The sequence below is a fragment of the Cotesia glomerata genome, linkage group LG6 (assembly GCF_020080835.1).
Source record: "Cotesia glomerata isolate CgM1 linkage group LG6, MPM_Cglom_v2.3, whole genome shotgun sequence".
NCBI classification, from domain to species: domain Eukaryota; kingdom Metazoa; phylum Arthropoda; class Insecta; order Hymenoptera; family Braconidae; genus Cotesia; species Cotesia glomerata.
Genome location: NC_058163.1, coordinates 27,339,895 through 27,353,759, shown reverse-complemented (window position 1 = coordinate 27,353,759; position 13,865 = coordinate 27,339,895). Strand labels below are relative to the sequence as shown.

The 13,865-nt window shown below is 33.3% G+C and overlaps 1 protein-coding gene across 4 annotated transcripts in view; it reads right to left on the bottom strand.

Annotated features, from left to right (window-relative positions):
* The window catches only part of LOC123266499 (protein Shroom), a 117,109-nt gene that overhangs the window by 32,814 nt on the left and 70,430 nt on the right, over nt 1-13,865 (bottom strand). For all 4 annotated transcript variants that reach the window (XM_044730754.1, XM_044730756.1, XM_044730755.1 and 1 more), the window contains 5 exons: nt 5,251-5,640; nt 4,771-5,122; nt 2,933-3,235; nt 2,673-2,827; nt 750-1,754 (listed from right to left, as the gene is read on the bottom strand). In XM_044730754.1, coding sequence (XP_044586689.1) covers nt 750-1,754; nt 2,673-2,827; nt 2,933-3,235; nt 4,771-5,122; nt 5,251-5,640 — 2,205 coding nt within the window. The remainder of the gene's footprint in view (nt 1-749; nt 1,755-2,672; nt 2,828-2,932; nt 3,236-4,770; nt 5,123-5,250; nt 5,641-13,865) is intronic.

The following is a 13,865-nucleotide window of genomic DNA, read 5'->3' as shown; positions in this document are numbered from 1 at the left end:
ATGTGCCAGATTAAATTATAGCGACTTTGATTTTGATAGATGAAGAATATGATTTGATTTTTTTTTAATTTATGGATGAATGATAAATATTATGTACTCTATAAAATTTTTTTAGTAAAAAAACAATTATTTTTTCTTAAATTTTGTGGTGAATTCAGATCTCTTAATTTTCAATTATTAAAAAAATAATTAATTTAAAAGTAAAGCCTTACTAATTTTTAAATAAATTCATTTTAAAACTACTAATTTTAATGTAGTTTTTAGAAAAAAAAAAAAAAAAAAAAAAACAATAATTTTTCTTAAATTTTCTTAAAAACTTTATTAGTAAAAAAATAATTTTTTTCTTAAATTTTGTGTTGAATTTAGATCTATTAATTTTCAATTATTAAAAAAATAATTAATTTAAAAGTAAAGCCTTACTAATTTTTAAATAAATTCATTTTAAAACTACTAATTTTAATGTAGTTTTAAGAAAAATTTAATTTATTAAATTTTATAAATGTTAGAAAATTTTATATTTAGTGTAAAATTAATCAATTATGAATCTTTTGAATAAAAATTAAATTTAAATTAGTAAATGTTAAAATTTTTCGACACCTTAAATTTGAGAAGAATCCCAACTGACAACAAAGCCATTGAAAATGAAAATAAACCCTAAGTCACGGTAATTACAGCACGGTTGCCAACAAAGATAGAACAAGGAAAGAGTTACCTCATAAACCCCTAATAACTTATAAGTTATAACATACCTAGTTTGTCCAGGTTCATCGCGCTGACCGGTCGATACCGGATACAATTTTCTGAGCGTTCTCTCTCTGTCTAGATATAAAACACTCTCTGAATGATGTCTCTGAGGCGTTTGGACTCGCGCGCTGTGAGCAATGAGCTGTTTACTGCTCGGATGGATTGATATATTTGCCTGGCTGACATCAGACATAGACCCATGAAGCGGATTCCAATCGTCTGAGCCTTGCTGGGTTTGGGATTGAGATTGGGACTGAGTCTGGGCCTGAGTCTGAGACTGGGACATTGAACTCTGCGGTATAGGTCGTGAATTGTGATTATATCTCGCTTGATCGACATTAATACAAGACTCCCAGCCGCGCTGAATGCCTTTAGACTTGTCGAGTGTTTCTTCATCTATGCTGGACTCCTGCCACTTGCCAGCGTCTCTCCCAGAACTAGCTTGACAAACATCATTCACTGACGCATAGTGACTGATAACTGATGGTAAACTAGTCCTGCTGCTTATCTGTTTACAGTTACGATCATTCATCGTCGCCTGCCATTTGTTTTCTTGCCATTTATTATCATTATTCTTGATACTTATGCTGCCATTGCTGTTAATGCTATTATTATTACTATTATTATTGCTATTATTGCTGTTGTTAATATTGTTGAGCCTCAGTTTAGAGGAGCTGATCATAAGCGAGGAGCTGACGTCGCTCATGGACCCTTGCCACTTGTCGTGATCGCTATCGTGAGGAATCGTGTGCTTTTGGATCCCGCTGCCGTTTATGCTGCTCACATCAGACATGGACCCGTGGGGCCAAACGTCGCCGCCGTTGACCTGCCGCGTAGGAAGACCCGAAGAAACGCTAACGTCTGACATAGAGCCGTGCCATTTTAGCGTTTCGCTGCTGGACGCGCTACCGCCGCTTGAAGTTGTTACGACGCTGTCTCTCCCTTCTCGGGATGTTTCTTCCCAGGATGGTGCTGCGCGTTGTGCTACTGCTTCGCTATCACGTCGCAATCTAGAATCAAATGTTAACATTTAAATTAATCTATTCGATAATTCATTAAGCTTTATGGAATTGTAAGAAGTTGATTTTATAAAATGATTTATTCTTTTTTACCGACAGCCCGTATTGGGATTTTTTTTCTTTGTATTTTTATTATTCAGCGTTATGTGGCGCTGGTAGTGTCATCAAAGTAAACAGTAAGAAGATATAAATTTAAAATATTGAGATATTCTTCAATGTTTATGTATTTATTTATTTATCAAAATTTTTAGACCCTGAAGCCTTAGCTCCCTAAGGGCCTTACATATAAATGAATACATAGTAATAATAATAGTTAAACAGTAATTGAAATGATGATAATAATAAGACAGTAAGAAAAGCAACGTTGTATGTATATGAACAAAATATAAATAGAAGAATATATAGAATGAATTTTACGATTATGAATATTTATAAATTTCTACCTAAACTATTAATATTGAATCAAAATATTCTTTTAAAGAATAAATAGAATTTAAGATTTATTCATTGCATATGACAGCTTTTATTATTCCTCGAATCCAAGTATAACTTTACGTTATTAACATAATTCATATGAACTTATATTTTAATTAAATATGTTTTTAGATTACAATAAGAAAAAAATTTTATGTATTTACTGTTATCTTATAAACTTTTGCTTTAATAAATTAGCATATTAATACGTTGACCCAATGTAATTTAAGGATTAATCCTTATCGCATTTATAAAGAATTATTTAATTTTAATAATAGTTTTTATTTATGATGACTAATGAAGTATATATCCTGATTTTTTTTTTTAATAAAAAATCGTGATTTTTTTAATTATTTGCAAAGTTTAAGAATTTTTCTAAATTTTATAGCTGAAAAGAAAAACTTGAATTTAAATAGAAATTATAGAGCAACTCACCGGTCCAAAAAAGGAGTATTGGTAGTAGAATCAACACTGGAGACGTAGCTGTGATATCCTTCAGACTGAGCGTAACTAGCCTGTTGTGAGTGCTGGACTCTAGTGTACTCTTCCAAGCCGGCTTGCGTTAAGGCGGTCTCTCGATAAATATCAACCTGGAAAAACACACAGATCAATGTTGATGTTAATTTAGCTGATTATTATTATTATTATTATTGTTATTAAAATGAAGATGGTATGCTCGAATAAGCAAAGTTTACCTGAGATACTTGGGGATCGTGGTAATTTCTGACGTAGGCCTCAAGATCAGCATGACTGAGTGTCTGAGGGGACTGTTTCTGGTGCTGTGGCTGCTGTTGGTGCTGATGTTGATGCTGATGCTGATCACGCTCGGACGGAGAGGCCGCAACAACATACTCGGGATCGGTGGCACCTAGAGAGTTTGACTCTCGATCAACGCACGGCCAGAGCCGGGTCTGATCATCCTCGAGGCTGGTTCTGCTGCCCCGGGACTCGTAATTCTCTGTTGGTATTTTCTCGCATCTCTCCATCACGGTCTTTAGCTGCAACGGTACATAAATATTCATTCCACGTTCGGTTATTTATGTATCGCATGTGTATGGGTAATAGATACACACCACATACATTAAATTGCACATTGTACATTGCACATTGCACATATAAATATTGTAAATATATAATATATAATATATAATATATAATATATAATGTATAATAGTTTAAGAGGCTAAGAAATTTATAAGTTCAGACAGAGATTCATTACGACCCGGGATAAGCCTGATCTACTTTAGCCGTCGGGAACTCGACGTACACATCCAGTGGATGCTCGAGCCATACCACTCCAGTCAGCCCACTGCCCAGTATACTGTATTACTGTGCACACAATCCAGTGGAAGAGTAAAGTAGTAAAAACCTTTTTTATTTTTATTCTTACTCTTATGTCCGAGAGATGACGTCAGGAAGTACGCAAGAGAGAAAGGAGAATGTGGGAGTGGTGATTAATTGTCTTTCCACTTTGGTTCGTCCGTGTCTTACTTTCCCAAAGAGACTACTCACCAGACTCTTATTATCCTAGTTATTTTTTTTAAATTATATCTTTTTTTTTCATCCACGTCTTATTTTGCTGACGGCTTAAGTACACCCAGACCCGTAAAATTAAAAGAGGTTTCAACTTTTTTTTTAAATGGAATTAATTTCGATAATCTGGGTAACGTGTATTCAAACTACAGGGATGTCTTTGAATTATAAATTGATTCTTTATTGCTGGATTTCAATAATTCAAGTTGTTATTTTTGTTAAAAGGATTCGAGAGGACGATTAATTTTATGAGAATATTAAACAATAACGTCGATTGTAAGTTTGGGTTATTTTTTTTTTTATTTTTATGAGAATTAAAAAAAAATTACATTATTTCATAGATTGTCTATTTTATAAAGAAATTATAATCAATTATTTAGATCAAAATTAGAATTTTTGCCGATTACATTAAGGAGAGGATGTCAGGAATGATTATCTGCGTTTACCAAGAAGTAATTCTGCTGTCTATGAAAATTCTTTCCTAATAAATAGAATTACCATTGCTCTTATAATTTAACATGTTAGTTATTAATTAATGTCGGTCTTTAAAATTGTATTGCAAACACTGTATCAAATGCATACTTGTAAACAATTAACTTTATGTATTGTTGATGGTCCTGAAGGAGCTTAGAACTCCAAGATCAAATAAAATTTATTATCTATCTATCTATTTGATACACTGATAGAAGGATTTTTTAAATGCTAAGAAATGATGTTTAAGAAATGATTTCTTAAATACAAAGAAATTCTTCTATCAGTGTAGAAAATAAATTATCGTAATTAAAATTGACTTTATAATTGTTATCATTAAATTAAAAAAATTATAACTATAAAAGACGGAGAGAGAAAATTGAGAGAAAATTTTGACAATACTTGATTACATCAAATAATTGTTTTATTTAATATAATAAATAATTATATTGAAGAAAAATATTCTATTTTTCCGAAGGAACAAAATAATTTTGATTTTAAAAATAAATTTGAAATATTAAACTCCTACCTGTTGAGTAAATGTTGGATTAGGCCGTTTAGCAAGTGGCCGAGAGTACTGGGCCGGCTTGTCCTTTGAGTAGTTGGTGTCATCAGTCCAGGACTTGGATCTGTGAGAGCCGGACTGTGAGCACTCGAGGTCGATAGAGGATGAGTCAATATCGTTGTCCGGGTAGTGTTGGTGATGGTGGTGGTGTTCGGAGGCGGTGGAAGGCCAAGAAGGATATTTTTCGTGGCCTGGACCGCAGCAAACGCCCTTGAGGCTGGAGGCGTCGCGCACTGGGGGAGTCGGAGGCGGAGACGCTTCATCCGCTTCATTGAACGGGAGGCTGTAACTGTCGAACCCGATACTCTCGCTGTACCTGAATGACAAAGCGCTATTAATATTAACTCGTTGTTGTTTTTGTTTTTGTTGATGCTGGGCTAAATTAGAGGCAGTGTTCGAAGATAATATATCTTTTGAGGAAATAATAAACAAGTGGGAGCTTACCCGCTGTCATTCTTGTACCCGGGAGTGTTTTTTTTTCCGTAGGCTTCATTGTACCCGGTAATTGCGGTCTTGGTGGTAATGGCATTGTCGCCGACATTGCTGTCGTTCTCCGAACTCCACCTGTCTGACTTTCTGCGGTAGTCATCACCTGGACTGGAGCCACGCGATCCGGTCAGTGGCTGCTGTTTGCTTCCAGCGTGTGCCTGCGACCCCAGGTACCCGGGGATGCTGTAATTACAGGTCTCGATGTGTCCGTGAGAGGGGTACGACTTCCCAAAGGCGACCGGGTGAGTAGGTGGACCCGGGACCTCATCCTGCCCGCGATATCCCGCTGGAGATGGTTGCAGCTCTGTCATCGCACTACACGCAGCCCCGCCATTCGGGACACAGCTGTAATTTATTAAATATACATTGTTATTATTGACACTTTAAAGAGTAATTGTTTGGTTATTAATTACTAATCTATATTATTAAGAAAATAAAAAAATTTTTGTGTACAAGATAGTCATATGATTAAATCGGTTTTTTTTAGTGAAATTTATTGTCATTGCAAAGGTCTTGATTTGAATTTCTGCCTTTTCAAGGTTTCATATCATCTCTAGATACATAATTAAGAAATGACCTTGTATCTTGTAAACTATTGACATTTTTAAAGATATAAGCTCATCATGATGCTACAATCATCGAGACCTTTCATTTGACTACCCACATCAATTTTTCATATATTTATATATATTATATATATATGTGTATATGAAAAATATATAAAAAATGCATGTGGGTACTCAAATGAAAGCTCTTGATGAGTGTAACATCGGGATGAGCTTATATCTTTAAAAATATCAATAATTAAGAAATGACCTTGTACCTTATGCACGATTGACATTTTTAAAGATATAAGCTTACCCCGACATTACACTCATCGAGACCTTTCATTTGAGTACCCACATCAATTTTTCATATATTTCATATATTTATGTATATTATATATATATGAAAAATATATGAAAAATGCATGTGGGTACTCAAATGAAAGCTCTTGATGAGTGTAACATCAGGATGAGCTTATATCTTTAAAAACATCAATATTTAAGAAAGTACAGTGCAATTTGACAAAGTCATTTTTTCAATAATTCTTTTTGAAAATTTGTTTTTAAATTATTGGTGTGAAATGGAAGCACAAAAATACAAACTTAAACATCATTAACAAAAAACAAAAGACTGAAAACAATTGCTCCAACAACAATAAAACAGACTTTATGTTAATGTTAATAAAATAGGTACTAAAGATTAAGATGAAGATGAAACAATTTAATGTAACCGTTTGATAATTTATCATCTTTATCTATTACTAGGATCCTCGTAATCTCAAGTGTTGTAACTTTAAAATTTATTTATTTGGTCTTTATCTTTATTTAACAATTTCTCTTAACGATACTGGGGAGATGTTCAGACGAGCAAGTTCCGTATAGGACGCGATCAAAACGGTAAACTTTGCGAGCAAGACCAATACACTAAAGTGCGTGCACACTTGCAGATAATCTACTGTGCTCATGGACGGTTAAGTTATCGAGTCACTTGCATTGGCTTTAGGCACATTTGCAGTCTCCTACATAACACCAACACTAATATATACTAGCTTGCACATATATGTGTTTTATACGAATGTTATACACCGATGCACCATCCAGTTGGTTTGGTGGGTGGATGACCCTTTATCGCTTGATCATCTGGACTACGATATGCACTTTCCTCAGAGTACATTACACACGTGAAATACCTGCTCGTAGCGAAATAAAAGTAGATCTTAATGCTGCTAGCACCATCGCTAGTGCAGTTACTAATAGCAATAGTAATAGTAATAGTAATAGTAATAATAATAGTAATGGTAATGGTAATAGCATGGGAGTTGCAGTCTTTAATAAATATAAAGATGAAGAAAGATCAAGTCGGGAATAGGAAGACGAGGTGTAGAGTGGAGGAGTGTTAAAAACCGAGTAGGGAAAAGAGAAAAAGAGTTGAGTTAAGTTAACCAGTGAGGAATAAAAGAGTCGAGATTACATCACGTTATTAATGCGCGTTGGGTTCGTTGACTGGTTGTTTAGTTGTTGAGTTCGTGGATACATTATGTATGTAATTCCCATCCAATCCGAACCGGGCGATCCTGATTCGTAGAGCCGAAACACTAAATATTCTTCTGTAATTAAAAATTATTTCACGGTTTCTGATACTACACGGTTGTAAAAATGTTTTTCGATTTTTAGAGATTTAATAAACGCTGGTTTTTCGAAGTTATAATTTTTTTAAATTTAACTAGCAACCTTGCAGTCACTATGTGATTGCCGTGACTTGTGAACTATAAATAAATAAAATTTTGCTTTATTAAATAATGAATTTTGTTAAATTGCACTGTACTTTCTTAAATATTGACGTTTTTAAAGATATAAGCTCATCCCGATGTAACATTCATCGAGAGCTTTCATTTGAGTACCCACATGCATTTTTGATATATTTTTCATATATACATATATATATACATTTTGAAGATATAAGCTCATCCTGATGTTACACTCATCGAGAGCTTTCATTTGAGTATCCACTTGCATTTTTGATATATTTTGCATATATACATATATATAATGTATATAAATATATAAAATATATGAAAAATTGATGTGGGTACTCAAATGAAAGGTCTTGATGAGTGTAACATCAGAATGAGCTTATATCTTTAAAAATGTCAATAGTTCTCAAGATACAAGGTAATTTCTTAATTAAGTATCTAGAGATAGAGCATTTTCGAATGCAGCCTAAATACTTATCATCATAAATTGACTATCAGTGAGAATGATATGAAACCTTGAAAAGGTACAACTCCAGGTCAAGACTTTTCCAACGATACCAAATTTAACCATAAAAACCCATTTTATCATATAAATACACTAGCCACGAAATTTTGCTTATTCTCTTAATAATATAGATTATTATTACTAATTAAAAATTAAAGGGTGCCTTAAACCGATAATAGATTTTATTCGGAATGCCAACGACGATGACTTTTGAAATAAAAATAATTGGTGATTTATCAGAATTAGAATTGAAAATTAATCACAATCTAAATATTTAGATACACAAATTGGTTGTCCAATTATAAAAATAATTTCGAGTCTCACTGGATTTGACAGTTAGAATTAGCGAGTGGACGTTGAACTTTCGAGCGATCGATCAACTAAAAACTAGTTATATTACATTAGAGAAATCAACAAGGTCGGCAATTAGTCAAGGTAACTCGAAAAATTTATCTATGAGCCAACATCGCTGGCTATTTATTATTTATAAATATATTTGTATGTTAATATGATTATTTATATAAATGTGTTGTATTAATGTAGATGTAGATATTGGTTCATCAATAAATTACACACAATGCCTCGGTAATAAAGTTGTAGCTGGAATATAGAATGAGCTTCCGTTATTATCGACACTGATGTTGAATCAATCAAGCTATTGGATTCCAATTTGAGCATGTGATCAAATCGACAGGCATATTATACAACACATTATTCCTCAGGCGTAATAACGTTTCCCGGTGTATAACGGCCTCTTAAGCAGATTGAGAGCCAATGTTCTTTTCTTGCTCTTTCTTACATTATATTACTGCATGCTTATGCTTACGATGCCTTGCGTCGAGATAACTCGGCAAACAAATTATTCGTTAATACAACTCTAAGAATAATTGCGTCGTAAGATCCCAACCGTATTCAGTTTACTTAACTAAGCTGATACAACCATTTATTTCGGGGTAATAAACTCCATTTATCAATAATCTTTTCAGATTGTTTCAGACAAACGACTATTTATTACAATTAAATTACACTTTTGTCGCAAATAATTGGTTCTTTTAACATTAACAAGCCTTATTTTATTGTATTATATATTGAAACATTTCAAAGTTTTTAAACGATTTTATCGTTGAATATTCAGTGACAATTTTATTGTAATAATTGGATCAAATTTATAAGAATTTTCTTATTTCAAATTCATCAATTGATCTTTTTATTTTTTTTTAAATTTTTTATCGCTTCAAAATCAATTTAAATTAAATTGTTTGCAACTAAAATAAAATAAATAATTAATTTCTTTACTTAATTATTAATAATTAATTTCTTTCTTTAATAAATAATTATTTTCTTCAGAAAATTTCTTTACGGATGCTTTAGTAAAAAGTTGATGTGACATTTTCATTGTTGTCGCTTTTCGTTGCCATGGTAATCGTTGCTATGGTATCTGTCGCCATAGTAACCGTTGCTATGGTAACTGTTGCTATAGTAACCGTTGCTATGGTAACGGTTGCTATGGTGAATTTTTTCCATGAAAATAATCATAATAATCATAACTTTTATTAAAAAGTTGATGTGACGTTTTCATTGTTGTCGCTTTTCGTTGCTATGGTGACCTTTTTTGGCAATGGTTATCATAGCAACGGTTACCATGGCAACGGTTAAATATTAATGGGTAAAATTTGTAAAAATATTGATTAATTAAATTGTCGATAGTAAATATTTTGACAGAAGCGCGCAAAGGGCGTTCGATTTTCTAGTATTAATAAAAATTATAAAAAATTGAATTTAATTTTCAAAACTCTGGACGAAATATGAAACTAAAACTAGTATAGTTTCGCACTTGAATTGTTAAACTGCATTCATACAGCCGTCGAAGCTCGAAACGATAACGACCGGCTACGGCTTAGCTATAGAAATCAAAGTAAAAAATAAATGGTCGATTTGAATGGGAAAAAGTATTATATCCGCCGGGGGCCAAAACGACTGCGGGATCTCCTTGCAGATCCAAGGAATAGAAGGAAGGGTTACAGTCAAACCGGTCAGTTTATTCTTTATTCTTTCCTCTTTTTTCTCCCGACTTTTCTCTTCTTATTCTTGAACGGTAGATGCTGGTTACTGGCAGTGATACATGTAAAATGTAAAATGTGTATGTGAATGTGTTGTGAGCCTGGAGCATTAGCCAGCATTCGCGTAGTCTCTTATCGAAGCGTGGGTGCCTGAGAGCCCTTCAACGCATTACATTGACAAAGAGAAAATGTTGGTTGTAAGTTCGCTTTTAGCAACATCATACCTGCTTATGATCGAGGTAATGAGGAGGTACAATGACGATATCATTTCTATCGTACAATGTAAGTATTCTTATTGACGATTTTTTATTTTTTATTTATATTCAAATGTTGAGAAGTTAAAATATAATGGGATTGTCCGGTGACACGTGGATCCTCGATCGTCGATCATCGATAGCTCGCCGTTTATCGGCATTAAATATTCATAAGAGTACCACGGGTAAAACGATCTTTTATTGCTGTACCAGTGGATATGTAAGTGTGTAATACATTTGATGTTATGCGTCCACGATTAATGGAGAAATTAAAATGTCGGCTGGGTGTCATTCGTGATGTTTCTAACGAGAACATCTCACGCCTCTTTTTTCTTTTCTTTTTTTTTTTTTTTTTGTTAGTGTATACTGCAGTGATGTCGGTCGTTTTTGATAAATGGATTTTCTACAAGATCGATTCGAAAATGATGCTAGGTGTGTTTATTGGAAAAATATTTAAGTTTTATGATGATTAGAAAAGGAAATTGAATGGAATGTCATTAAATGGAAAATTTATGATTCAAAAAATTATAGATTGTATAAATTTGAGTTTTAAGTTTTAGTAGATAAAAGGAAAATTCTATGTGAAAAATATTTTTAAATAAGTACACTGATAGAAGGATTTTTTTATAGTTAAAAATATTTATTAATATTTAACAAATCATTTATTAGAGACCACTTTTTAGTCCTTAACAAATATTTCTTAATATTTAAAAAGATTTATTAATATTTAATAAATGAATATCAGATTTATTAAATACAAATAAATCATTTTAAATAATAAGAAATATTTGTTTAATACTAAAAAATGGTTTGTTAAATATTAACAAATATTTTGAACTATAAACAAATCCTTCTATCAGTGTAAAAAAAAAAATTTATGGATTAAAATAAAAATTCTTAATTAAATATTTTTTTGTTTAATTTTTTGGTATTTTGAATAAAAAATATCAAATTCTTGAAGACAATCATAACCATCTAATCTTTAAAATTCAACGTAGGCAAGTAAACCTCTCTAACTAAATTTCTCTTAAATAATTCGCATGTAATGTCAAAGTGAGCAGCCGGTTGCCAAAGAATAGACGTATCGTAACTTTACAGCTCAGTGGGTGTCAAAAAATGCGAAAAAGTTTGTATCACGATTGTAAATTTTTAATGGGAATGAATATGTATTTTTCTAACGCTTAATCACGTAGAGTCGTTGAACTCAGGAAATAAAATACAATAATAAAAACTGACTAGTCTCTGTTGAGCAAAGTTGTTTGCGTTAGAGTTTCGCGGTTTGGTTGTTGGTTGTTGATGCCAATATGAGGGCGGATAAATAACTAGATACATGAATATGGATGGACGGTGTATTTATGAGCGAGGCTGGCGATGAATCACGGAAGCGGATGAGTTTCACGCCAACAGATCGGGATTTTAATAAAATAAAAGTCATTGATTTATTCAGATGCTGCAACAAGATGTTTATACATATCTCAGATATGTTATATGTTTATTATTAATGATTTAAGATGTTAAGATGTTAAGATGCGAATAAACTTTGGTATAAATGATTCGAGAATGTTAACCAATTATCTGTGTACTCCCGGCTACTGTTTAAGATAAGCGATTTATTAAACCGGGCAGCGTACACCCCAAACTGCCAATCAAAGTGTCAACGCTATCTCTTTGTGCCTGGAATTCGAGCCTAGAGGCCTCTATCTCTAGATTCTCCTCAGCTCATCTCATCTCCCTCCTTTCCTTTCTTCATTTTTAATCTATTTTTATTAATAACAACAACTTGGTATGGGTTCCATCTTAATATTCCGTTTTATTCTATTCCCTTTTCTTAGGCTCCGCTCCGGGCTCTTCAGTTAATTGAATAATTTGCATCCCACCTGCCGGCTTCCGGCAACAGCTCGTCTGCTCCCGTAGGAACTCAAACTCTCACGAAGTTTTACTGCAAGCTAAATTTACATTCTTCAAATAATTCATACAAAATTCTTTAAAAAATTTCTCTTATCCTTTATTAAAAAATTGACCACTTTGGCAATGGTTATCATAGCAACGGCTATTATGACAATGGTTACCATAGCAACTATCACCATGGCAACGGTTACTATGACAACATTTACCATAGCAACGGTTACTATGGCAACGGTTAAATATTAATGAGTTGAATTTGTAAAAATATTGATTAATTAAATTGTTGATAATAAACATTTCGATGGAAGCGCACAAAGCGCGTTCGATTTTCTAGTATTATAAATTGAACGTCTTAGACAAAAATAATGTCCCCTAAAAATGAAAAAATAAATTTGTTTATAAATAAAAGTTGTAAAACACGAGTCAGTATCAGAAAAGGAACACGTGTACGAAGAATTTAATAAGAATGTTTAGTCTTGCGAGGTGTACTGCGAACCAGAACAGAAACAGAAGGTAAACTAACGCTGGACATTCCGCTCCGTCGACCAGATGTCATCGACGACCTCCCGGTGGCAAAGAACTCGCTAAAAAAGTTCTAATAAACTACATATGAGAAGGATAGTAAGAAAAAAGAACTATAATAATAAGACTGAGCAAGAATAAAGGGAGCATTTAATCGAGTATAAGATGTTCTTTGGTGGTGTTAGTTTCATCGTTTCAAGAGAAGCAACACCTGAGAACTGCAGCTGGTTTTAACCTGAATTAACCACTCGCAAAAAATAACGTTACGTGCAAGCATCTGTAAGAATATTTGTATTTAGACCGTACTGAACAGTAAATAAATAAATAACCATAAGCACATGTATGCTGGTATATCGTGAGTTAACTGATAGATAGATAGATAGTTAGATAGTTGAATTAGCGATAATGATATATAAGTAGGGTTTTATTGAAAGGATGCATAATTAAGAGCGAGTAGATACCCGAGAGGCGGTTACGTGTCTATCGACAGGTAATACCGGCAATTAATCGGTAATTTCCTCCTTCTCTCCTCGTCCGCTGGCGAATAGGTTAGATTAGTCTGAGACATTACTGGTTGCTTGTTGCTGGTATCAGTAAGACAGTAAGAATAGTAGCTTACACGCGACAATGAACTTGGCAAAAGGGGCCGGACTACTTGACTCGACAGGTGGCAACTACTCCTATATATTTTCTCCCTTTACTTCTTCAGAGTGGCGGCCTTGAGGCATAACACTATTCCAATGGTGGATGCTTGATGGTAGATGTTGATGGTATATACCATGAACGAGCACCATACAGCAATGACTACGACTTACTGGTGACTGGATACCATTGCCAGCTCGAGCAGAACAATATAATCAGCATACCAGGTAACTGCGTGCTCAAGGAATTCCTCCATTATCCTAGACGTCATCTTCGGCCGCTCTTGTAGATATATTTTAATATAATACTACTTTTTATAAAAAAACAAATGTTATTTTTATTTTAGAGCAGGTGCTGGTGCACGCGTTCACCTGGAATTAAAC